This window comes from Scyliorhinus torazame, chromosome 9, assembly GCF_047496885.1.
Source record: "Scyliorhinus torazame isolate Kashiwa2021f chromosome 9, sScyTor2.1, whole genome shotgun sequence".
NCBI lineage: Eukaryota > Metazoa > Chordata > Chondrichthyes > Carcharhiniformes > Scyliorhinidae > Scyliorhinus > Scyliorhinus torazame.
The window spans coordinates 128,282,871-128,306,363 of record NC_092715.1 but is presented as its reverse complement, the minus strand read 5'-3'; the positions used below and the strand labels follow the sequence as shown (position 1 = coordinate 128,306,363).

Here is a 23,493-nt window from a genome sequence, read left to right as displayed (position 1 = left end):
TCCACCCTTAAAATCTCCCCCACCAACCTCTCCCTCTCCCTCCCCTCTCTCTTCTCCCTATGGGCCCTAATGGAGATTAGCTCTCCCCTAACCACCGCCTTCAGCGCCTCCCAGACTACCCCCATTTGCACCTCCCCATTGTCGTTGGCCTCCAAATATCTTTCAATGCACCCCCGCACCCGCCCACACACCTCCTCATCCGCCAACAGTCCCACATCCAGGCGCCACAACGGGCGCTGGCCCCTCTCCTCCTCCAGCTTCATCCAGTGCGGGGCGTGGTCTGAGATGGCTATGGCCGAGTACTCCGTTCCCTCCACTTTTGGGATTAGCGCCCTGCTCAGAACAAAACAATCTATCCGGGAGTAGGCTCTGTGGACGTGGGAAAAGAATGAAAATTCCCTGGCCTGGGGCCTGACAAACCTCCATGGGTCCACTCCTCCCATCTGGTCCATAAATCCCCTAAGCACCTTGGCCGCAGCCGGCCTCTTACCCGTCCTGGACCTAGAGCGATCCAATGCTGGGTCCAGCACCGTGTTGAAATCCCCCCCATTATCAAGCTTACTGCCTCCAGGTCCGGAATCCGACCCAGCATGCGCTTCATAAATCCGGCATCATCCCAATTCGGAGCATATACATTTACCAGAACCACCCGCACCCCCTGCAGCCTACCGCTCACCATCACATATCGACCTCCACTATCCACTACAATATTCATTGCCTCAAACGACACCCGCTTCCCCACTAGTATTGCAACCTCTCTGTTCTTCGCATCCAGTCCCGAATGGAACACCTGTCCTACCCATCCCTTTCTCAGCCTAACCTGATCTGCCACCTTCAAATGCATCTCCTGAAGCATAACCACGTCTGCCTTCAGTCCCTTTAAGTGTGCGAACACCCGGGTCCTCTTGACCGGCCCGTTCAGGCCCCTCACATTCCAAGTTATCAGCCGGATTGGGGGGCTGTTCCCCCCCCCCCCCCCCATCCCGCCGACTAGCCATCTCCTTTTCTAGGCCAGTCACGTGCCTGCGCCTCCTGCACCCTCCAGTCCCCCAGACGGCGGACCCCCGCCCTGACCACCTCTCCTACTTCCAGCTCCCCTTTGGCCAATGCAGCAGCTACCCTATCCCCCCCCCTTTACCCCCCCTCCCCCCGCTAGATCCACATCTAGCCCTTTTGCTCCCCCCATAACACTCCCGTAAGTCAGCTGACTCCTGCTGACCCCGGCCTCTCCCGCCATTCCATCGACCCCCTCCAGTGTGAGAATACCCCCTCCCTGGCAGTCAGTGTGCGCCCCCCCCTCCAGCACCACCCATTCCCCCCCCGGCCCCCTCCCCGGCCCCCCACCCCCGTCCTTCTCTAGCACGGGAAAAAGCCCGCGCTTTCCTGAGCTGGCCCCGCCCCCTCTGGCACAGCTCCTTCTGCGGCCTTACCCCAATTCCCCTCCCCGGGCCTCCACGCCCCCTCTTCCCTCGTGGGGGTCTGCCCCTCCAGCACCGACGCACACACTCTCCCACAGTCTCCCCATCAAATCCCTCCACCCATCCCCACCCAGCACCCTAACAAAAAGAACATTCCCCAAACGTAGCAAACACAGCAAACATCCCCCCACAACAAACCCTCAATCCGAGTCCAACTTTTCAGTCCGTATGAAGCTCCATGCCTCATCAGGCGTTTCGAAGTAGTGGTGTCGATCCTGGAACGTGACCCACAGTCGCGCTGGCTGCAGCATACCGAACTTCACCCCCTTTCGATGGAGCACCGCCTTCGCCCGATTAAAACCAGCTCTTTTCTTCGCCACCTCTGCACTCCAGATTCGGATCTCCGTATTCTCCCACCTACTGCTCCGCTCTTCCTTGGCCCATCTCAGGACACACTCTCTGTCCATAAAGCGGTGTTACCTCACCACTACAGCCCTTGGCGGCTCGTTGGCCTTGGGTCTCCTTACTAGAACCCGGTGAGCCCCATCTAGCTCCAGAGGCCTCTGGAAGGCTTCCGCGCCCATCAGCGAATTGAGCATCATAGAACATAGAACATAGAACAATACAGCGCAGTACAGGCCCTTCGGCCCACGATGTTGCACCGAAACAAAAGCCATCTAACCTACACTATGCCATTATCATCCATATGTTTATCCAATAAACTTTTAAATGCCCTCAATGTTGGCGAGTTCACTACTGTAGCAGGTAGGGCATTCCATGGCCTCACTACTCTTTGCGTAAAGAACCTACCTCTGACCTCTGTCCTATATCTATTACCCCTCAGTTTAAAGTTATGTCCCCTCGTGCCAGCCATATCCATCCGCGGGAGAAGGCTCTCACTGTCCACCCTATCCAACCCCCTGATCATTTTGTATGCCTCTATTAAGTCTCCTCTTAACCTTCTTCTCTCCAACGAAAACAACCTCAAGTCCGTCAGCCTTTCCTCATAAGATTTTCCCTCCATACCAGGCAACATCCTGGTAAATCTCCTCTGCACCCGCTCCAAAGCCTCCACGTCCTTCCTATAATGCGGTGACCAGAACTGTACGCAATACTCCAAATGCGGCCGGACCAGAGTTCTGTACAGCTGCAACATGACCTCCCGACTCCGGAACTCAATCCCTCTACCAATAAAGGCCAACACTCCATAGGCCTTCTTCACAACCCTATCAACCTGGGTGGCAACTTTCAGGGATCTATGTACATGGACACCTAGATCCCTCTGCTCAGCCACACTTTCAAGAACTTTACCATTAGCCAAATATTCCGCATTCCTGTTATTCCTTCCAAAGTGAATCACCTCACACTTCTCTACATTAAACTCCATTTGCCACCTCTCAGCCCAGCTCTGCAGCTTATCTATATCCCTCTGTAACCTGCTACATCCTTCCACACTATCGACAACACCACCGACTTTAGTATCATCTGCAAATTTACTCACCCACCCTTCTGTGCCTTCCTCTAGGTCATTGATAAAAATGACAAACAGCAACGGCCCCAGAACAGATCCTTGTGGTACTCCACTTGTGACTGTACTCCATTCTGAACATTTCCCATCAACCACCACCCTCTGTCTTCTTTCAGCTAGCCAATTTCTGATCCACATCTCTAAATCACCCTTAATCCCCAGCCTCCGTATTTTTTGCAATAGCCTACCGTGGGGAACCTTATCAAACGCTTTGCTGAAATCCATATACACCACATCAACTGCTCTACCCTCGTCTACCTGTTCAGTCACCTTCTCAAAGAACTCAATAAGGTTTGTGAGGCATGACCTACCCTTCACAAAGCCATGCTGACTATCCCTGATCATATCATTCCTATCTAGATGATTATAAATCTTGTCCCTTATAATCCCCTCCAAGACTTTACCCACTACAGACGTGAGGCTCACCGGTCTATAGTTGCCGGGGTTGTCTCTGCTCCCCTTTTTGAACAAAGGGACCACATTTGCTGTCCTCCAGTCCTCTGGCACTATTCCTGTAGCCAATGATGACATAAAAATCAAAGCCAAAGGTCCAGCAATCTCTTCCCTGGCCTCCCATAGAATCCTAGGATAAATCCCATCAGGTCCCGGGGACTTATCTATTTTCAGCCTGTCCAGAATTGCCAACACCTCTTCCCTACGTACCTCAATGCCATCTATTCTATTAGCCTGGGGCTCAGCATTCTCCTCCACAACATTATCTTTTTCCTGAGTGAATACTGACGAAAAATATTCATTTAGTATCTCGCCTATCTCTTCAGACTCCACACACAATTTCCCATCCCTGTCCTTGACTGGTCCTACTCTTTCCCTCGTCATTCGCTTATTCCTGACATACCTATAGAAAGCTTTTGGGTTTTCCTTGATCCTTCCTGCCAAATACTTCTCATGTCCCCTCCTTGCTCGTCTTAGCTCTCTCTTTAGATCCTTCCTCGCTACCTTGTAACTATCCATCGCCCCAACCGAAACTTCACACTTCATCTTCACATAGGCCTCCTTCTTCCTCTTAACAAGAGATTCCACTTCCCTGGTAAACCACGGTTCCCTCACTCGACGCCTTCCTCCCTGTCTGACCGGTACATACTTATCAAGAACACGCAGTAGCTGATCCTTGAACAAGCCCCACTTATCCAGTGTGCCCAACACTTGCAGCCTACTTCTCCACCTTATCCCCCCCAAGTCACGTCTAATGGCATCATAATTGCCCTTCCCCCAGCTATAACTCTTGCCCTGCGGTGTATACTTATCCCTTTCCATCATTAACGTAAACGTCACCGAATTGTGGTCACTGTCCCCAAAGTGCTCTCCTACCTCCAAATCCAACACCTGGCCTGGTTCATTACCCAAAACCAAATCCAACGTGGCCTCGCCTCTTGTTGGCCTGTCAACATATTGTTTCAGGAAACCCTCCTGCACACACTGTACAAAAAACGACCCATCTATTGTACTCGAACTATATCTTTTCCAGTCAATATTTGGAAAGTTAAAGTCTCCCATAATAACTACCCTGTTACTTTCGCTCATATCCAGAATCATCTTCGCCATCCTTTCCTCTACATCCCTCGAACTATTAGGAGGCCTATAAAAAACTCCCAACAGGGTGACCTCTCCTTTCCTGTTTCTAACTTCAGCCAATACTACCTCGGAAGAAGAGTCCCCATCTAGCATCCTCTCCGCCACCGTAATACTGCTCTTGACTAGCAGCGCCACACCTCCCCCTCTTTTGCCTCCTTCTCTGAGCTTACTAAAACACCTAAACCCCGGAACCTGCAACATCCATTCCTGTCCCTGCTCTATCCATGTCTCCGAAATGGCCACAACATCGAAGTCCCAGGTACCAACCCACGCTGCCAGTTCCCCTACCTTGTTTCGTATACTCCTGGCATTGAAGTAGACACACTTCAAACCACCTACCTGAACGCTGGCCCCCTCCTGCGACGTCAAATCTGTGCTCCTGACCTCTATACTCTCATTCTCCCTTACCCTAAAACTACAATCCAGGTTCCCATGCCCCTGCTGCATTAGTTTAAACCCCCCCAAAGAGCACTAACAAATCTCCCCCCCAGGATATTTGTGCCCCTCAGGTTCAGATGTAGACCATCCTGTCTGTAGAGGTCCCACCTTCCCCAGAAAGAGCCCCAGTTATCCAAAAATCTGAAACCCTCCCGCCTGCACCATCCCTGTAGCCACGTGTTTAAATGCTCTCTCTCCCTATTCCTCATCTCACTATCACGTGGCACGGGCAACAACCCAGAGATAACAACTCTGTTTGTTCTAGTTCTGAGCTTCCATCCTAGCTCCCTGAAAGCCTGCCTGACATCCTTGTCCCCTTTCCTACCTATGTCGTTGGTGCCAATGTGGACCACGACTTGGGGCTGCTCCCCCTCCCCCCTAAGGACCCGGAAAACACGATCCGAGACATCACGTACCCTTGCACCTGGGAGGCAACATACCAAACGTGAGTCTCTCACGCTCCCACAAAATCTCCTATCTGTGCCCCTGACTATAGAGTCCCCAATTACTAATGCTCTGCTCCTCTCCCCCCTTCCCTTCTGAGCAACAGGGACAGACTCCGTGCCAGAGGCCCGTACCCCATGGCTTACCCCTGGTAAGTCATCCCCCCCACAAGTATCCAAAGCGGTATACTTGTTTCTCAGGGGAACGACCGCAGGGGATCCCTGCACTGACTGTTTTTTCCCAGTCCCTCTTACAGTTACCCACCTATCTCCAATCTTTGGTGTAACTAATTCCCTGAAGCTGCTATCTATGACCCCTTCTGCCTCCCGAATGATCCGAAGTTCTTCCAACTCCAGCTCCAGTTCCCTAACTCGGTCTTGGAGGAGCTGGAGATGGCAGCACTTCCTGCAGGTAAAATCAGCAGGGACACTAACTGCATCCCTCACCTCAAACATCCTGCAGGAGGAACATTGTACTCCCTTCCCTGCCATTCCTCTAACTTTCTACCAAGATCTAGCTAACAACTAAATTAAATTTTTATAAAAAATAATAATAATATAATAAAAATATGGTACTTACCTCAGACCAATGGGTTTTATTATTAGGTTAGAGGAGGAGGGCGGGTGGGAGACACTACACGTGTAGTGTCTCGGGTTTCCTCTCCACCAGAATTTATTGGTGAGGGTCTTCCCAGACGTCCGCGGGTCGACTTCCTGATCCCGCCTAAAAAACTAATTTAAAGAAAAGAGAAAAAGTCTCAGCTCCTGCTGAAACTGACTCACCACTCACCAGCTGCTCTCACGCCGCCGAAATCGACTGGCCTGCCCCTGCAAAGAGAAGTGCTTTTAAAGGTTGACTTACCTCCCAGCACCCTCCTTCCGCAATGCTCCCACTGAAACTGACTCGGGGCATCGTGCTCACATATGCCCCGACATCGGGCCCCTCCACTCCCTCAGGGAGACGCAGAATCCGAAGATTCTTCCTCCTTGACCTATTCTCCAGGTCCTCAAATCTTTCCACCCACCTCTTGTGCAGCGCCTCGTGCACCTCCACCTTCACTGCCAGGCCCAAGATCTCGTCCTCATTCTCCGAGGCTTTTTGCCACACCTCTCGAATCGCCGCCCCTTGGGCCTTCTGGGTCTCCACTAGCTTCTCAATCGCCGCCTTCATTGGCGCCAGCATTTCGGTCTTCAGCTCCTCAAAGCAGCGTCTAAGAAACCCCTGCTGCTCCTGTGACCACTGCGCCCATGCTGCTTGGTCTCCACCCGCCGCCATCTTGTTTTTCCTCCTTCTCACTTTTCGTTGCTCCAAGATCACTTTTTTCACCGCTCCACTCCTGGTCCAATCCATATACTGCCGGGGGGGACCTTGCTGTCACCTTTCCACACTGGAAGCCGTCGAATAATTGCTGTTGGGGCTCCTCTAGAGAGCCCAAATGTCCGTTCTCGGCGGGAGCTGCCGAACGTGCGACCTACCTAGGCATAGCCGCAACCGGGAGTCCTCCTTTGTTTCCTTCTCATCTGATCGTAATTGTGTACCCCTATTCCCACCATAGCTAAGGTTCACTAACTTCATAAAGATTGAGTTAGGAATCTTCCTGTTCTCTTTGGTTCAGTAGCACACCAGTCAGTATCTTTATCTCCTGTGCCACAACATAACTGAGGCACGATCAATTTGGCTGGAGACGAAGTTGGATTCAAACTGAGGCTTTATTAGTATCTAAAGTGTGGCCTCCTACAACAGCTGACGAAATGGCTGCTAGCTGAAGGCCACGCATATTTATAACCCGGCTCCTGGGCGGAGCTAGCATGCAGGGGCCCAGGTGAACCTGTAGTGCAGGTTCTACCATACAACCCTTAATATAGGAACACAGTGGTTTACCATATTCAACCCCTGTTAAAATTGAGTCCGGCGGGGTGGTGGATAACTATATACAATTCGCAATCTTTAATATTTACAGAACAGTGAAAACAAAATGTCTCTGGTCATCCAGTGGGCCGGTCAGAGGTTCAGCCGGTCCGGCGCCTTGATCGTCCTCTGGGATCGACGAAGTGGAGCTGGCGATGTTGTTGCTGTTGTGGCTGATGTTGACTCCGGGAGCGTGCCAAAATCCTCTTCATCAACGGGGCTGGGCAGGGGGAGGACGGACGGTCCTAGGTGGGGTGATGGGGGCGGCGGGGGAGGGGAGGGTGGCGACGGGGTGGTGTGGGGGCAGAACCTGCTGGTGCCAGGTCTCTGAGGGAGACGGTATCCTGGCGGCCGTCAGGGAACGCCACGTAGGCGTATTGGTGGTTTGCGTGGAGCAGGTGCACCCTTTCCACCAACGGGTCCACCTTGTGGAGCTGCACATGTTTACGGAGAAACACGGTTCCCGGAGCTGTGAGTCAAGTTGGGAGCGATACCCCGGATGTGGACTTCCTGGGGAAGGCAAAAAGGCGTTCATGCGGTGTACTGTTAGTAGCAGTGCAAAGTAATGAGCGAATGGAATGTAGTGCCTCAGGGAGGACCTCTTGCAAGCGGGAAGATTTCTGGACCGTAGAGCCAGCTGGACGGCCCTCCATACCATCCCATTCTCCTTTTCTACCTGTCCGTTTCCCGGGAGGTTGTAGCTCGTCGTTCTGCTGGAGGCGATACCCCTGCTGAGCAGGAACTGGCGTAGCTCATCACTCATGAATGAGGAACCCCTATCACTGTGGATGTAGGCGGGGAAGCCGAACAGAGTGAAGATAGAATTAAGGGCTTTAATGACGGTGGCAGACGTCATGTCGGGGCGTGGGGTGGCGAAGGGAAAACTGGAGTATTCATCGATCACACTGAGGAAATACGTGTGTCGATCGGAGGAGGGGAGGGGGCCTTTGAAATCCACGCTGAGGCGTTAAAAGGGGCGGGAGGCCTTCACCAGGTGCGCGCGGTCCGGCCGGTAGAAGTGCGGTTTGCACTCCGCACAGACCTGGCAGTCCTTGGTGATCGTCCTTACTTCCTCGACGGAGTAGGGCAAATTTTGTGCCTTAATGAAGTGGGACAACCGAATGACCCCTGGGTGACAAAGGCTGTCGTGCAGGGTCCGGAGTCGGTCTACCTGTGCGCTGGCACATGTACCTCGGGATAGGGCGTCTGGGGGCTCATTGAGTTTACCAGGGCGATACTTAATCTCGTAGTTATAGGTGGAGAGCTCGATTCTCCACCGCAAGATTTTGTCATTTTTGATCTTGTGTGTTATTGAACATGAAGGCTACCGACCGTTGGTCAGTGAGGAGAGTGAATCTCCTGCCGGCCAGGTAGTGCCTCCAATGTCGCACAGCCTCAACGATAGCATGGGCCTCCTTTTCGACGGATGAGTGCCAAATTTCGGAGGCATGGAGGGTGCAGGAAAAGAATGCCATAGGCCTGTCTGTCTGGTTGAGGGTGGTGGCAAGGGCGACCTTTCTACTTGGAAAGTGATACACAGTCAATACGCTTGAGTCCACGTGGAGTCACATCGATTCAGCTTTAATCAGATAGAACTGTACCCAGCAGCGAAGTTACAGAAGTGAAGGCTGCTGGGACGGCATTGGTTCTTATACCCCGCCTCTCAGGGCGGGGCTATGTACATTGCCCAATGGTAGACCCCGCGGTCTAGCCAATGGTTATTCCTCCCTCTGGTACCGCAATACCTGGTATTACCACAGAAAGGAAGTGTTTTGTCTACAGCGTGCATTCCAGCTTTGGCAATATCAGCTCTGATCCGGGCGAAGGCCTGTTGGGCCTCTGCCGTCAGGGGGAAATGAGTGGACTGTATGAGTGGGGGGGGGCCTTGTCCACATAGTTTGGGACGCACTGAGCATAATACGAGAAGTACCCCAGGCAGCGTTTGAGGGCCTTGCGGCAATGGGGGAGGGGAAGCCCCATGAGGGGGCGCATGCCGTCGGGATCGGGCCCCAGAACTCCATTCTGGACCACGTAGCCGAGGATGGCTAAGCGGTTTGTACGGAACACACACTTCTCCTTGTTATACGTGAGGTTGAGGAGAGTGGCGTGCGGAGAAATTTAGCGAGGTTGGCGTCGTGGACATGGCCGCAGATGGTCACATTGTCTAGGTACGGAAATGTGGCCCGCAAGCCGTACCGGTCGACCATTCGGTCCATCTCCCTTTGGAAGACCGAAACCCCATTGGTGACGCCGAAGGGGACCCTAAGGAAGTGATATAGCCGGCCGTCTGCCTCGAAGGCGGTGTATGGCCGGTCCGATTTACGGATGGGGAGCTGGTGGTAAGCGGATTTCAGGTCCACCGTTGAGAAGACCCGGTACTGTGCAATCTGCTTAACCATGTCAGATATGCGTGGGAGGGGGTACGCGTCGAGCTGCGTGTACCTGTTGATGGTCTGGCTGTAGTCCACGACCATTCAATTTTTCTCCCCAGACTTAACCACTACCACTTGAGCTCTCCAGGGGCTGTTGCTGGCCTCGATGACTCCCTCCTGAAGCAACCGCTGGACCTCGGACCTGATGAAGGCCTTATCCTGGGTGCTGTACCGTCTGCTCCTGGTGGCGACGGGTTTGCAACCTGGAGTTAGATTGGCAAAGAGGGAAGGAGGATCGACCTTTAGGGTCGCGAGGCTGCACACAGTGAGGGGTAGTAAGGGTCCACCAAATTTAAGGGTCAGGGTCTGGAGGTTGCACTGAAAATCCAGGCCAAGGATAAGTGCAGCGCAGAGGTTAGGGAGGACGTAGAGGCGAAAACCGTGGAACTCTACGCCTTGGACTGTGAGCGTGACCGTGCAGTACCCCCGGATCGCTACGCGATGGGATCCGGAGGCCAGGGAGGTACTTTGATTGGTAGGGTGTATCTTAAGGGAGCAGCGCCTTACCGTATTTGGATGTACAAAGCTCTCGGTGCTCCCGGTGTCCAGTAGGCAGGAGGTCACGTGGCCGCTGACTTTCACGCTGGTGGATGCGTTGGTCAGAGTGTGTGGTCTGGACTCGTCGATCACCATGGATGCGAGTCGTGGTTGATCGTCGGGTAGTGAGGCGGCCGCTGCGTCGGGGTCCTGAAACACCGTTGGTCTCCATGTGCTGTGGGGTGGACAAGATGGCGGCGCCCGGAGGTCCTGGGGGTCACAAAATGGCGGCGCCCATGGAACACACGTTGCGGGGGTGGAGCCAGATGGTGGCGCCCATGAAACGCATGTGTTGTGCGGGGGAGAAGATGGCGGCGCCCATTGCTCGCACATGGCCTGGGAGGAGGGGAGGAGAGTGGCGCCCATTGTCCGTGACTGGGGGGGGTGGGGGCAACCGCTGCCGCTGAGCAGGCCTGGCACACAGCTGCAGGAGGGGAGGATAGTGGCGCCCATTGTCCGTGACCGGGGGTGGTGGTGGGGGCTGCCGCTGAACGGGCCTGGCACACCGCTGCAGGAGGGGAGGATAGCGGCGCCCATTTTCCGTGACCGGGGGGGGGGGGGGGTGGGGGCTGCCGCTGAGCGGGCCTGGCACACCGCTGCAGGAGGGGAGGATAGCGGCACCCATTGTCCGTGACCGGGGGGGCGACCGCTGCAGCTGAGCAGGCCTGGCATACCGCTGCGTAGTGGCCCTTCTTCCCGCAGGCCTTACAAAGGGCAGCGCGGACCGGGCAGCGTTGGCCGGGGCGTCTTTGTTGGCCGCAAAAATAGCATCGGGACCCCCCGGAGATCACCGGCTGCCGTGTAGCGCAGGCGTACTGGGTGGGTAGCGACCCCACTGGGGCGGCTGCCTGTGGGGCCCATGAAGAGTAGGAGGAGTGGGCCGCACGGTTGGGGGCGGAGGACTGTACATTGCGCAGGGCGACCGTCATGGAAAGCGTTAGTGTTTTAGTCTCTGCGAGGTCATGCGTGGCCCCTTCTAGGAGCTGCTGCCTAATAACATCGGACCCAATCCCAGTTACAAAAGCGTCCCTCATAAGGAGGTCTGAGTGCTCCTTAGCTGTAACGTCCTGGCAGTCACAGTCCCGAACTAGTTGGATCAGGGCCCTCCAGACGTCTTCGATTGACTCACCAGGTAGTTGAACATAGAACATAGAACGATACAGCGCAGTACAGGCCCTTCGGCCCACGATGTTGCACCGACATGGGAAGTCAAAAAACAAAAGCCATCTAACCTACACTATGCCATTATCATCCATATGCTTATCCAATAAACTTTTAAATGCCCTCAATATTGGCGAGTTCACTACTGTTGCAGGTAGGGCATTCCACGGCCTCACCACTCTTTGCGTAAAGAACCTACCTCTGACCTCTGTCCTATATCTATTACCTCTCAGTTTAAGGCTATGTCCCCTCGTGCTAGCCATTTCCATCCGCGGGAGAAGGCTCTCACTGTCCACCCTATCTAACCCCCTGATCATTTTGTATGCCTCTATTAAGTCTCCTCTTAACCTTCTCTCTAACGAAAACAACCTCAAGTCCATCATCCTTTCCTCATAAGATTTTCCCTCCATACCAGGCAACACCTGGTAAATCTCCTCTGCACCCGCTCCAAAGCTTCCACATCCTTCCTATAATGCGGTGACCAGAACTGTACGCAATACTCCAAATGCGGCCGTACCAGAGTTTTGTACAGCTGCAACATGACCTCATGACTCCGGAACTCAATCCCTCTACCAATAAAGGCCAACACTCCAAAGGCCTTCTTCACAACCCTATCAACCTGGGTGGCAACTTTCAGGGATCTATGTACATGGACACCTAGATCCCTCTGCTCATCCACACTTCCAAGAACTTTACCATTAGCCAAATATTCCGCATTCCTGTTATTCCTTCCAAAGTGAATCACCTCACACTTCTCTACATTAAACTCCATTTGCCACCTCTCAGCCCAGCTCTGCAGCTTATCGATGTCCCTCTGTAACCTGCTACATCCTTCCGCACTGTCGACAACACCACCGACTTTAGTGTCGTCTGCAAATTTACTCACCCACCCTTCTGCGCCCTCCTCTAGGTCATTGATAAAAATGACAAACAGCAACGGCCCCAGAACAGATCCTTGTGGTACGCCACCTGTAACTGAACTCCATTCTGAACATTTCCCATCAACCACCACCCTCTGTCTCCTTTCAGCTAGCCAATTTCTGATCCACATCTCTAAATCACCCTCACTCCCCAGCCTCCGTATTTTCTGCAATAGCCTACCGAGGGGAACCTTATCAAACGCTTTGCTGAAATCCATATACACCACATCAACTGCTCTACCCTCGTCTACCTGTTCAGTCACCTTCTCAAAGAACTCGATAAGGTTTGTGAGGCATGACCTACCCTTCACAAAGCCATGCTGACTATCCCTAATCATATTATTCCTATCTAGATGATTATAACCTTGTCTCTTATAATCCCCTCCAAGACTTTACCCACAACGCGTTGCGAGCGTGTGTCTGGCGAAGAGCGTGTTCGTCTTCTGCTCATAACTCTCTTTCAGTCGAGTCATAGCGTCAGCGTAATTGGGCGCATCCTGGATCAGCGGGAAGATTTTAGAGTTGAGTCTGGAGTACAAGATTTAAATCTTCTGAACCTCTGGAACAGGGGTCGGCGCCGCGTTGATATACGCTTCGAAACAAGCTAGCCAGTGCTGAAAGTCCTTTCTGGCGTCGCTTGCGGGTGGATCCAGCTGCAGTCGATCTGGTTTAATCCGGAGGTCCATCTTCTGAATCAGATACTAATAAATTTACGCACAATCAATTTGGCTGGAGACGAAGTTGGATTCAAACTGAGGCTTTCTTAGATCTGAAGTGTGGCCTCCTACAGCAGCTGACGAAATGGCTGCTAGCTGAAGACCACGCATATTTATAACCCGGCTCCTGGGCGGAGCTAGCATGCAGGGGCCCGGGTGAACCTGTAGTGCAGGTTCTACCGTACAACCCTTAATATAGGAACACAGTGGTTTACCACAATAACCTTGCATATGATGTTGCTTTTTGCTGTCGGCTATTTGTGTCATTTTTCATGAGAAACTAAATAGCTTTAAGAAAATAAAACCTTTATCCCTCTCTTTGCGTTTAGGTTCAACTCAAAACCAGTTTGTCGAGCCAATACATAATTCGAACTCAGCCAACAAATACTTGTCTCTCTACACTGGAGTGTGCAGCCTTTGCACTGTCTGTGGTGGAAAAGAACCATTGCATTCATGAGGTAAGAAGTCACAAGGTGCAGCAGTTCGAGGCAGCCCATGTTACGTTGCAAATTGTATAGTTATGCTGACAGGAACAAAATAATTCATTGGATTTCATGCATCAGAGACATTAAGTAAATTGAAATGATTTGAGTTTATTAAAATAACTAGGCTGCGTGTAAACACGTTTATGAATGGTCTTAATATTTTTGTAGGGGTGGGAGGAAACACTAACTGACACTGAAGTAAATCTTCATGAAGTAATAGATAATGCATTCTCTGCATTTTGAACATTCTCTCAAACATGTCAGATAAGTAGCACACCTGGGGCGGAATTCTCCGCAATCGGCGCGATGTCCGCGCGACCGGCGCCAAAAACGGCGCGAATCAGTCCGGCATTGCGCCGCCCCAAAGGTGCGGAATCCTCCGCATCTTGAGCGGCCGAGCCCTAACCTTGAGGGGCTAGGCCCGCGCCGGACTGATTTCCGCCCCGCCAGCTGGCGGGAAAGGCCTTTGGTGCCCTGCCAGCTGGCGTGAAACTGACTTTGCCGGGCGGTGCATGCGCGGGAGAGTCAGCGGCCGCTCACGGCATCCATGCGCAGTGGAGGGGGTCTCTTCCGCCTCCGGCATAGTGGAGACCATGGCGAAGGCTGAAGGAAAAGAGTGCCCCCACGGCACAGGCCCGCCCGCGGATCGGTGGGCCCCAATCGCGGGCCAGGCCACTGTGGGTGCACCCCCCGGGGCCAGATCGCCCCGCGCCCCCCCCCCCCAGGACCCCGGAGCCCGCCCGCGCCGCCTTGTCCCGCCGGTAAGAGAGGTGATTTAATCCACGCCGGCGGGACAGGCATTCCAGCAGCGGGGCTTCGGCCCATCCGGGCCGGAGAATCGCCGGGGGGGGGGGGGCCCGCCAACCGGCGCGCCACGATTCCCGCCCCCGCCGAATATCCAGTGCCGGAGAATTCGGCAACCGGCGGGGGCGGGATTCACGCCAGCCCCCGGCGATTCTCCGACCTGGCGGGGGGTCGGAGATTCCCGCCCCTCATCGTTCTCTATGCCCACGTGCCCCACTGCAAGCCCCATATTACTACTATCTACCAGCCATCGTGCTGAAAGAAATGTATAGCTCATTACAGAGTGTTAAGCATTGTTTATTTCACATTTAAAGATTCTGGGCGGGATTCTCCGACCCCCCACCGGGTCGGAGAATCTCCGGGGGGCAGCGCGAATCCCGCCTCGATGCCGGCTGCCATATTCTCCGGCGCCGTTTTTCGGGTGGGGGTGGGGTTCACACCACGCCGGTCGGGGGTCGTTGGCAGCGGCCCCCCTGGCAATTCGATGGGCCAAGTGGCCGTCGGTTTGTGGCCAGTCCCGCTGGCGTGGATTAGACATGGTCCCACACGGCGGGACCTGGCAGGTAAATCGGCTGGGGGGGGAAGGGGGCACGGGGGGATCTGGCCCACGTTCGGGGCCCACGATCTGCGGGCGGGCCTGTGCCATGGGGGCACTTCTTCCTTCCGCGCCGGCCCCTGTAGGGCTCCGCCATGGCTGGCACAAAGAAGACGTCTCCCTGCGCATGCGCCAGAATACGCTGGCGGTTACATGCATTTGCGGGATCACGCCAGCCCTTTGGCGCATGTGCAGACTCGCGCAGTCCCTTCGGCGCCGGCTGGCGCGGCGCCAACCCCTCCGCCGTCCAGCTAGCCCCCCCAGAAGTGCGGAGAATTCCGCTACTTCCAGTCGGCCCAACACCAGAGTGGTTCGTGCTGTTTTGACGCCGGCGTCGGGCCATCGTGCCTATTGCAGCGAATCCTGCTGTCTATTTCGAGGGAAACAGGTTGGGTGGAATCTTACCATATTTTTTCCAAGTGGCAGGCTCAGAATGAAAACTGGTTTGTAGCTCTCCAGTTGCACAGCCCAGTTTTCATTCCAGACCTTGATCCTCTTTAACGAGAAAAAAATGAGTGGGCATGGTTTATGCCATCACTCTGGTGGGTGGTGGAGCCTGATAGAGCCGGCACCTGGCTGAACAGAGATTGGGGCGCCACCTTTAAAAGGCTGGGGTGTGCCACCCCCCCCAACTCCGGCCCCCCAAACACAGAGGCATCAGGTGCTCCCCACTGCCCCAGACAATCATTGGAGACTCTCCACCCTTTATCAGGCCATCACCAGCCCCCCACCCCTGGAGAAGTATCACCAGCGTTCCCCCCCCCCCCCCCCCACTCAGTGTCCGCTCTTCCCTGTGCCTGCAAGTTCCCTCCTCACTGCTCGCTCAGCCCATGCCACAAGCACACATAATTGGAAACTGTCCCCACCCTGCATTGGGTTACCACAAGGGGCTGTGCGAGGCATGTGGCTCTCCCCCAGGGGCTTTACTTACCATTGTGCCCTCGGAGGAATTCCCTTGACTGAATCTCATTTTTAAAAAGCTGTCGTGACGTCAGTGAGGTATGAATATTTAGTGAGGGGGTCATGTGGCAGGGAGGCCCGTTGATAACTTTAAAATTTATTACCATCCATTTAACTTATGTTCCCTCCCTTTGAACGTTTGAACCTCATGATATCACCGATGAGGGGTGGGGAAAATCGAGAAATGCAATCTGCCCAGAGATGATCGTTGTTCTGAATTTGGGAAATTAATGAAGTTAGCATGAACTTGAGATGGAATCAGAATAATAAACAAGTAACCGGGCTTCTAGAGGAATAATGCAATGTGATTTTCCCAATCACATGGCTAGCAGGCATCTGGAGATATTAAGGTGCGAATGGCCATATCAGAAATCTTGTTTACCAGAGATCAGTGGTGTTATACAAACGATAACTTCTAAAGACAAGGAATTTGAGAGATGTAGACAATTGAATCCACAGAGTGGAATATCAAAGAGACTGAACAGTATAACTGTTGGCAACCTCATTGGGGAAGGAGGCTAGTTCTCCATCCAGCAGTTAGCAGGCCCGTTCCATCTATGATCTGAGCCAGGGAGGCCTGTTCCATCTAACATTTAGAGCCACAGCAGACTGCACATATTCTCCTCTAAAAGATGCAGTTTTGTGCCTTCGCTGAACCAGGAAGAGATGTTTCCCAGACTTGGTCATCTCAGCAGTATTGTGTGGCAACTATTAACTGGATTTTACCCATATAGAGTTACTAAAAGTGGATGTTGCTTGGGAAAAGGGGTCTCTTGGTGAGTTCAGATAATGTGGATATATTTTGGGAACAAGGGGTAACTTCAGATAAAACTGTGCGTTTCATAGAATCATAAAATTTACAGTGCAGAAGGAGGCCATTCAGCCCTTCGAGTCTGCACCGGCCCTTGGAAAGAGCACCCTACTTAAGCCCCACGCCTCCACCCTATCCCCTTTATCCCCATAACCCCACCTAACCTTTTTGGACACTAATCGCAATTTAGAATGGCCAATCCACCTAACCTGCATATCTTTGGACTGTGGGAGGAAACCAGAGCACCCAGAGGAAACATGTTTAAAGTGACATGGTGTATATTAGTCTTTTGTCGTGTGGTTTTTCTTTTCTTTTACTTTAAGAAATGTTTTGTATTAATTTTTTACACAATGACTGGTCTGGGGCGCAATTCTCCCATCGGGAGACTGAGTCCCGACGGCGGAGTGAAAACCGGAGTGTTTCACTCCGGCATCGGAGCCCACTCCCAGCCCCCTATTCTCCCGCCATGGGGGGCTAGAAGCGGCATCGTGTCATTTACGCGCGCTGGGTTACGCGGCGCCACGTAAATGACGTCACCCGCGCATGCGCGGGGTGGCCGTGCCAACCCTCGCATGCGCGGTTGCTGTCCTCCCTGAGGCCGCCCCGCAAGAAGATGTCGGATGGATCTTGCGGGGCGGCGGAGAAAAGGAGGTCCTCTTTCAGAGAGGCCGGCCCGCCGATCGGTGGGCACCGATCGCGGACCAGACCCCTTTTGAGGACCCCCCCGGTGCAGGAACCCCCTGCACCCCCCTCACAGGCCGCCCCCCTCAGCATTCCCGTGCTGTTCCTGCTGGCAGCGACCAGGTGTGGACGGCGCCGCCGGGAACCCGTCGTGTTGGGCAGGCCGCTCGGCCCATCCGGGCCGGAGAATCGCCACTCGCCCGTTGCAAACGGCGAGCGCCGATTCTCCCAGCGGCCAGCCGTGATTCTCGCCACACCGGTTTTGGGGGGGGTGAGAGAATCACGTCGGGGCGGCGTGGCGGAACACGCGCGGCGCCCCGGCGATTCCCCCACCCGGCCTGGAGGGGAGAATCCCGCCCCTGGTTCCTCACTGGGTTGTATATTGTTCGTGATATTATTCCAAACAAAAATACACCACAAAGAATCAGTATTTCAAGGTATCCTTCGGGGTTTTGAGACACAAACATTCAAACCCTCCACCAGCGACGAACAGTGGCAGCCTTGTATACCATCTCCAAGATGCACTGCAGTAATTCACCAAGGCGCATTAGACAGCACCTTCCAAACCCGCAGCCACTACCATCTAGAAGGACAAGAGCAACAGATACCAGGGAACCCCACCATATTGGAGGTTCCCCTCCAAGCCACTCACCACCCCACCACCCTGACTTGGAAATATAATCACCATTCTTTAGCTGTCTCTGGGGAAGCATCCTGGAACTCCCTCCCTAACAGCACAGTGGGTATACTTACACCTGAAGGACTGAAGCGGTTCAAGAAGGCAGCACACCACCACCTTCTGAACGGTAACGAGGGATTGACAATAAATGCTGGCCTAACCAGCAACGCCCATATCCAGTAAATGAATTTAAAAAAAACACTCTCACAAGTAACATCAGTGGGGTTCTGAACAAAATTGGGGTCTCCTGGCCAGAATTTTAAAATGCGTAAATCCTTTTTTTAATGAGCAGATTCTGCCGCAAGTTCATGCCGAGCTTTTGCAGGGTGGCAGCACCACTTACAGAGTTCTTAAAGAAGAACAAGCACTTTAATTGGACGGAGGACTGCAAAACGGCCTCTCTAAAAAGGCAGAGTCTCGCCAGTGCCGTCCACACCTGATCGCAGCCGGCTGGAACTCTGCGCGCAGGGTCGGGGGGTGAGGCACATGTGGAACCAAATGAGAATATGCTGTTTGAAATAACAAAACTGCAAAGATGGTTCTTGCTTTCGCCCAGGTTTATTTGGACAATATTAATGTAGCAAATTTGAAAGGTGTACCTAAAGCTAAATTGATGGAATTGTCTGATAAATTAGAATTCGGATTATCTATCTAAAGGGACTAAGAAAGCTGAAGTAATTGAGACCATAGTAACCGATTTAAAGATATATGCGATGTCAGACAGGCCCAGTACTTTGAAAAGTGGGGAAATTGAACTCGCTAAAATTCAATTACAAAGAGAATTAGAAATGAAGAAATTAGAAATGCAAGAAAGAGGGAGCTTTCCAAAGGGAAGTGGAAATGCAGAAGCTAGCAATGGCAGAAAGAGAAAAGGATAGAGCGAGAGAGAACATCAAATTAAAATGCAGCAAATTGCAACCAGGACAACACACCTGGATGAAGAAAAATGTAGTCTGGACATGAACCTAGTGGGGAGATGTTTTGATTTGTGCAAGCACTTCCAAAATTTGTTGAAAGGGTCGGCGAGGTATTTTTTAACAACTTCGAGAAAATAGCTAAACATATGAAATGGTAACAAGACATTTGGACGCTGCTCTTTCAAAATAAATTTGTAGGTCGGGCAAGTGAAGTCTATGCGGCTTTATCAGAGGACAGGTCTGGGGAATACGAGACAGTGAAGAGAGCTATACTGAGTGCTTACGGGTTAGTACCAAAGGCTTATAGACAAAAGTTTCAAAATTTCAGAAAACAGTCTAGACAGACTTGTTGAATTTGAAAGGGTTAATAGTAATTTTGATAGGTAGATGAGAGCATTAAAAATAGAGGAAACCTATGAGGCCCTTCGAGAAGTAATTCCATTGGAAGAATGTAAAGTCTCATTATCTACAATGATAAGGACTCATAGAATCATAACATAGAATCCCTGCAGTGCATAAGAAGGCCATTTGCCCATCAACCCTGCACCGACCCTCATTTGCAGAAACAAACAGTTAAAACTACAAGACATGCATCAGAGTTTACTGACGATTATGAGTTCATTCAGAAGTCAAAGCCGTTATTACGACAATCTTTTTATTTTGAGAAAGACAGAAAATGGGAAGGTGCAAGAAAGGACAGTCGAGCAAGAGAGGGAGTGGTTGAAAATTCCAAGGAGACTTCACCTCAAAATATAGAAGATAATGCTGAGAGGATAAGAGAAGTGAGGAAAGTTAGATGCTTTCTTTGTAATAAACTGGACCATACAAAGTCAGCATGCTGGGGATTAAATGGATAGTCAGTTGGAGTTATAGATCTTAAAATGGGAAATATGAAATCAGAGGCTGGAAATCAGGAGATGCAGGTCGGGTTTATGCACAGAAGAAAAGAGCAAACAATAGGAATGAAAGTGACCAGCAGGTGGCTGATGTGTTTAAGGATTTTGTGTGCGAAGGTTGAGTATTTCCATGTGGACAGACAAGAATGGGGAAAGATATTAACGTTTTAAGAGATACAGGTCCGAGTCAAGCCCTAATGTTGTGAGAAAAAAAAATTGTAGTTTAGAAGGGATATTGAAGGAAGAGGTTCTGGTCAGCAGCATTCAAGGCGAAACAAGAAAAATTCCTTTGGTAAAAATAAACTTGAGTAGCTTGAAGACAGGACCCCTGGTTGTTGGAATGGTAGAAACATTGCCCATTGCAGGGATCATTTCATTCTCCGGAATGATATAGCAGAATCACAGTAGATGCCTACTGTGGTTGAACAGCTGATAGAAAACTCAGTTCCAGAGAAATTTCAAACAGACCATCCAGGGTTTTTCTTGATTGTGTAGTGACAAGATCACAGGCTCCTAAGATAAGACAAAAGAGTGAAGAACTACGAGTTTAGGATGAGATAAGTGAGATCAAGTTATCTGATACGATCTTTAGCAAACTGAATGAAGATGAAACAGACAAAGGGAAAGAGACAGATGTGTTTAATTCAAAGAGACTGATAGAATTACAACAGGGTAATTCCAAATTAAAACAAATATATCAGACAGCACAGCAGGGAATGAAAGCAGAACCTCCTGGTTTCATAGCAGGGAAAGAAGTGCTCCTGTTTTTACCCATATCAGGTAAACAACTGATAGCCGGATGCACTGCACCATATCAAATCAAAAGAAAGCTGAGCAAAGTAAATTATCTGGTACGCATGGCAGATAGACATAAATTGCACAGAGTGTATCATATCTTAAAGTGGAGATGCCAGCGTTGGACTGGGGTGAGCACAGTACGAAGTCTTACAACACCAGGTTAAAGTCCAACAGGTTGGTTTCGTGTCACTAGCTTTCGGAGCGCTGCTCCTTCCTCAGGTGAATGAAGAGGTCTGTTCCAGAAACAGCGAGACCATGCAGACGCTACGACAACGAAAGGATGTCCCGAAGCGTGGTACATTGGCGAGACCATGCAGACGCTACGACAACGAATGAACGGACATCGCGCAACAATCACCAGGCAGGAATGTTCCCTTCCAGTCGGGGAACACTTCAGCAGTCAAGGGCATTCAGCCTCTGATCTCCGGGTAAGCGTTCTCCAAGGCGGCCTTCAGGACCCGCGACAACGCAGAATCGCCGAGCAGAAACTTATAGCCAAGTTCCGCACACATGAGTGCGGCCTCAACCGGGACCTGGGATTCATGTCGCATTACATTCATCCCCCACCATCTGGCCTGCGAAATCCTACCAACTGTCCTGGCTTGATACAATTCACACCTCTTTAACCTGGGGTTACCCCATCTCTGGATCTGTAAAGATTTAATCACCTGCTAATGGTCGCATTCCTAGCATTGTTTGGCATCTTTGTATTTGTCTATATATGTGTTTCTGGAACAGACCTCTTCATTCACCTGAGGAAGGAGCAGCGCTCCGAAAGCTAGTGACATCGAAACAAACCTGTTGGACTTTAACCTGGTGTTGTAAGACTTCGTACTATATCTTAAAGTGTATTGGGATAGAGGAGATGACTACAAACATAAGGTGTTGATAATAATGAAACAGGGAGAAGAAGAGTCACGTTCTGAAAGTGACTTACCTAAAATTAATTTGGGTTATGAGAAATCATGAAAAATTTCAAGAACTGGTTAAATTATCTTCCAGATAAGAGCCGGAGCGAATTGAAAGAGTTACTGCAGTCCTTTTAATGTATTTGTGGGGATAAATTTGGTAGAACAGAGGTACCAATGCATGATGTAGATGTGGGTGATAAAGCAGTATCGATATAAGTTAAATCCAGAAATGTTATCACAAATACAAGAGGAAATTGAATATATGCTCCAAAGTGACATTATTTAATTGAGTTCCAGTAATTGGAGCTCTGCCATTGTACTGGTGCCGAAGCCAAATGGAACACAAAGGGCTGGATTCCCCGATTGTGAGGCTATGTCCTCATGCCGGGATGGGAATAGTGGCGTTTTACGCCCAGAAATTTGGAGCAAAACGGCCACTGATCCATCGTTTGGCTGGGGGCTAGCATCCGAGCAGCATAGAGCACCCGGCTCTATTGGCTGTGCAACATGGCGCCGGACACGTGCGGACACGGACTGCAAAATAATGTCCCATTTTGGCCGGCTTGCAAGCTCCGGGCCACGCCCCAACAGTGCCCCAGCCCCTCACAAAGTCTCTCTTGCCAACATATCGGCCCTCCCCCGACTGTGGTGGCGCTGGACTGAGTCTGCAGCTGCCATGTCGAGTTCCCAACGGGTGAGACCATGAGAAACTGATGGCGCCGAGAATTTGGCCGGTTAGGGCGGACCATCGGGGGTTGGGCCTCCGGCAACGCCTTGAGGTTGTCGATATGGTGCGCAGTGTACTCTGCGAGTACGCCACTTTGGAGGGGGCGGAGTGTCGCGACAGAGGCGCAGCCCCCGATTTGGTCGGAAACAGGTATTCTCAGGCCGATCGACAAACGGGATTTTGTTGTCGGCGACCGGAGAATCTCGCCCAAAGACTGTGTGTGGACAAGAGGAGAGTGAATACCGTCACCAAGAGGGATTTGTTTCCTATTCCACGTTTAGAACATTGCCTGTATGAGTTGGGCAGTCTAAATTCATCACAAAGATAGACTTGCTGAAGGGCTGTTGGTAAGTAACTTTGACCAAGAGGGCAAAGGGGATCTTCGTATTTGTGATGCTGAATGGACTTTATCAATTCAAAGTTATGCCATTCGGGATGAAGAATGCACCTGCAACTTTTCAGAGACTCATGAATAAAGTTATTAAAAGTCTGAGTCACTGCTATATACATCTGCACCCCATAAAATAACTGACCACTTGAAAGGAGCCAATCTCATCATGAATCTCGCAAGAAGTGAAATTGCTAAAGCCCAAATTTCATATCTAGGACATGGTCAAATGGCACCACGAGATGCAAAAATGCAGGCCATTTGGGATTTTCTGGAACGCAGCACAAGAAAAGGGATTTTAATGAGCGGATTCTGCCGCAAGTTCATGCCGAGATTTTGCAGGGTGGCAGCACCACTTACAGAGTTCTTAAAGAAGAACAAGCACTTTAATTGGACGGAGGACTGCAAAACGGCATCCAAAGATTTATAAACTGTGTTAACAACAAAATCAGTGTTAGCTACACCAAGTTACAACAAGCAATTTAAACTGACTGTGGATGCTAGTGATATTGGTGTGGGAGCTTATTTGCTACAGGAAGATGAACTTGACATTGAGAAGCCTGTGGGCTATTTCTCAAGAAATTAAATCCTCACCAACAGAAGTTGATAAAGGGACTTGAAGCTTGGTACTGACATAACAACATTTTCAGTTTTACGTTGCCAGTAATTCCAGAGGTACAATCATATATACGGACCATAACCCCCTAAAATTTCCAGAAAAAGTTTGAGATCGGAACACCAGGGTT

At 51.4% G+C, this 23,493-nt stretch overlaps 1 protein-coding gene across 3 annotated transcripts in view; it reads left to right on the top strand.

The window, feature by feature from the left end:
• The window catches only part of dtwd2 (DTW domain containing 2), a 244,913-nt gene that overhangs the window by 206,459 nt on the left and 14,961 nt on the right, over positions 1-23,493 (top strand). For all 3 annotated transcript variants that reach the window (XM_072516506.1, XM_072516508.1, XM_072516507.1), the window contains exon 5: positions 13,425-13,553. In XM_072516506.1, the coding sequence (XP_072372607.1) occupies positions 13,425-13,553 (129 nt within the window). The remainder of the gene's footprint in view (positions 1-13,424; positions 13,554-23,493) is intronic.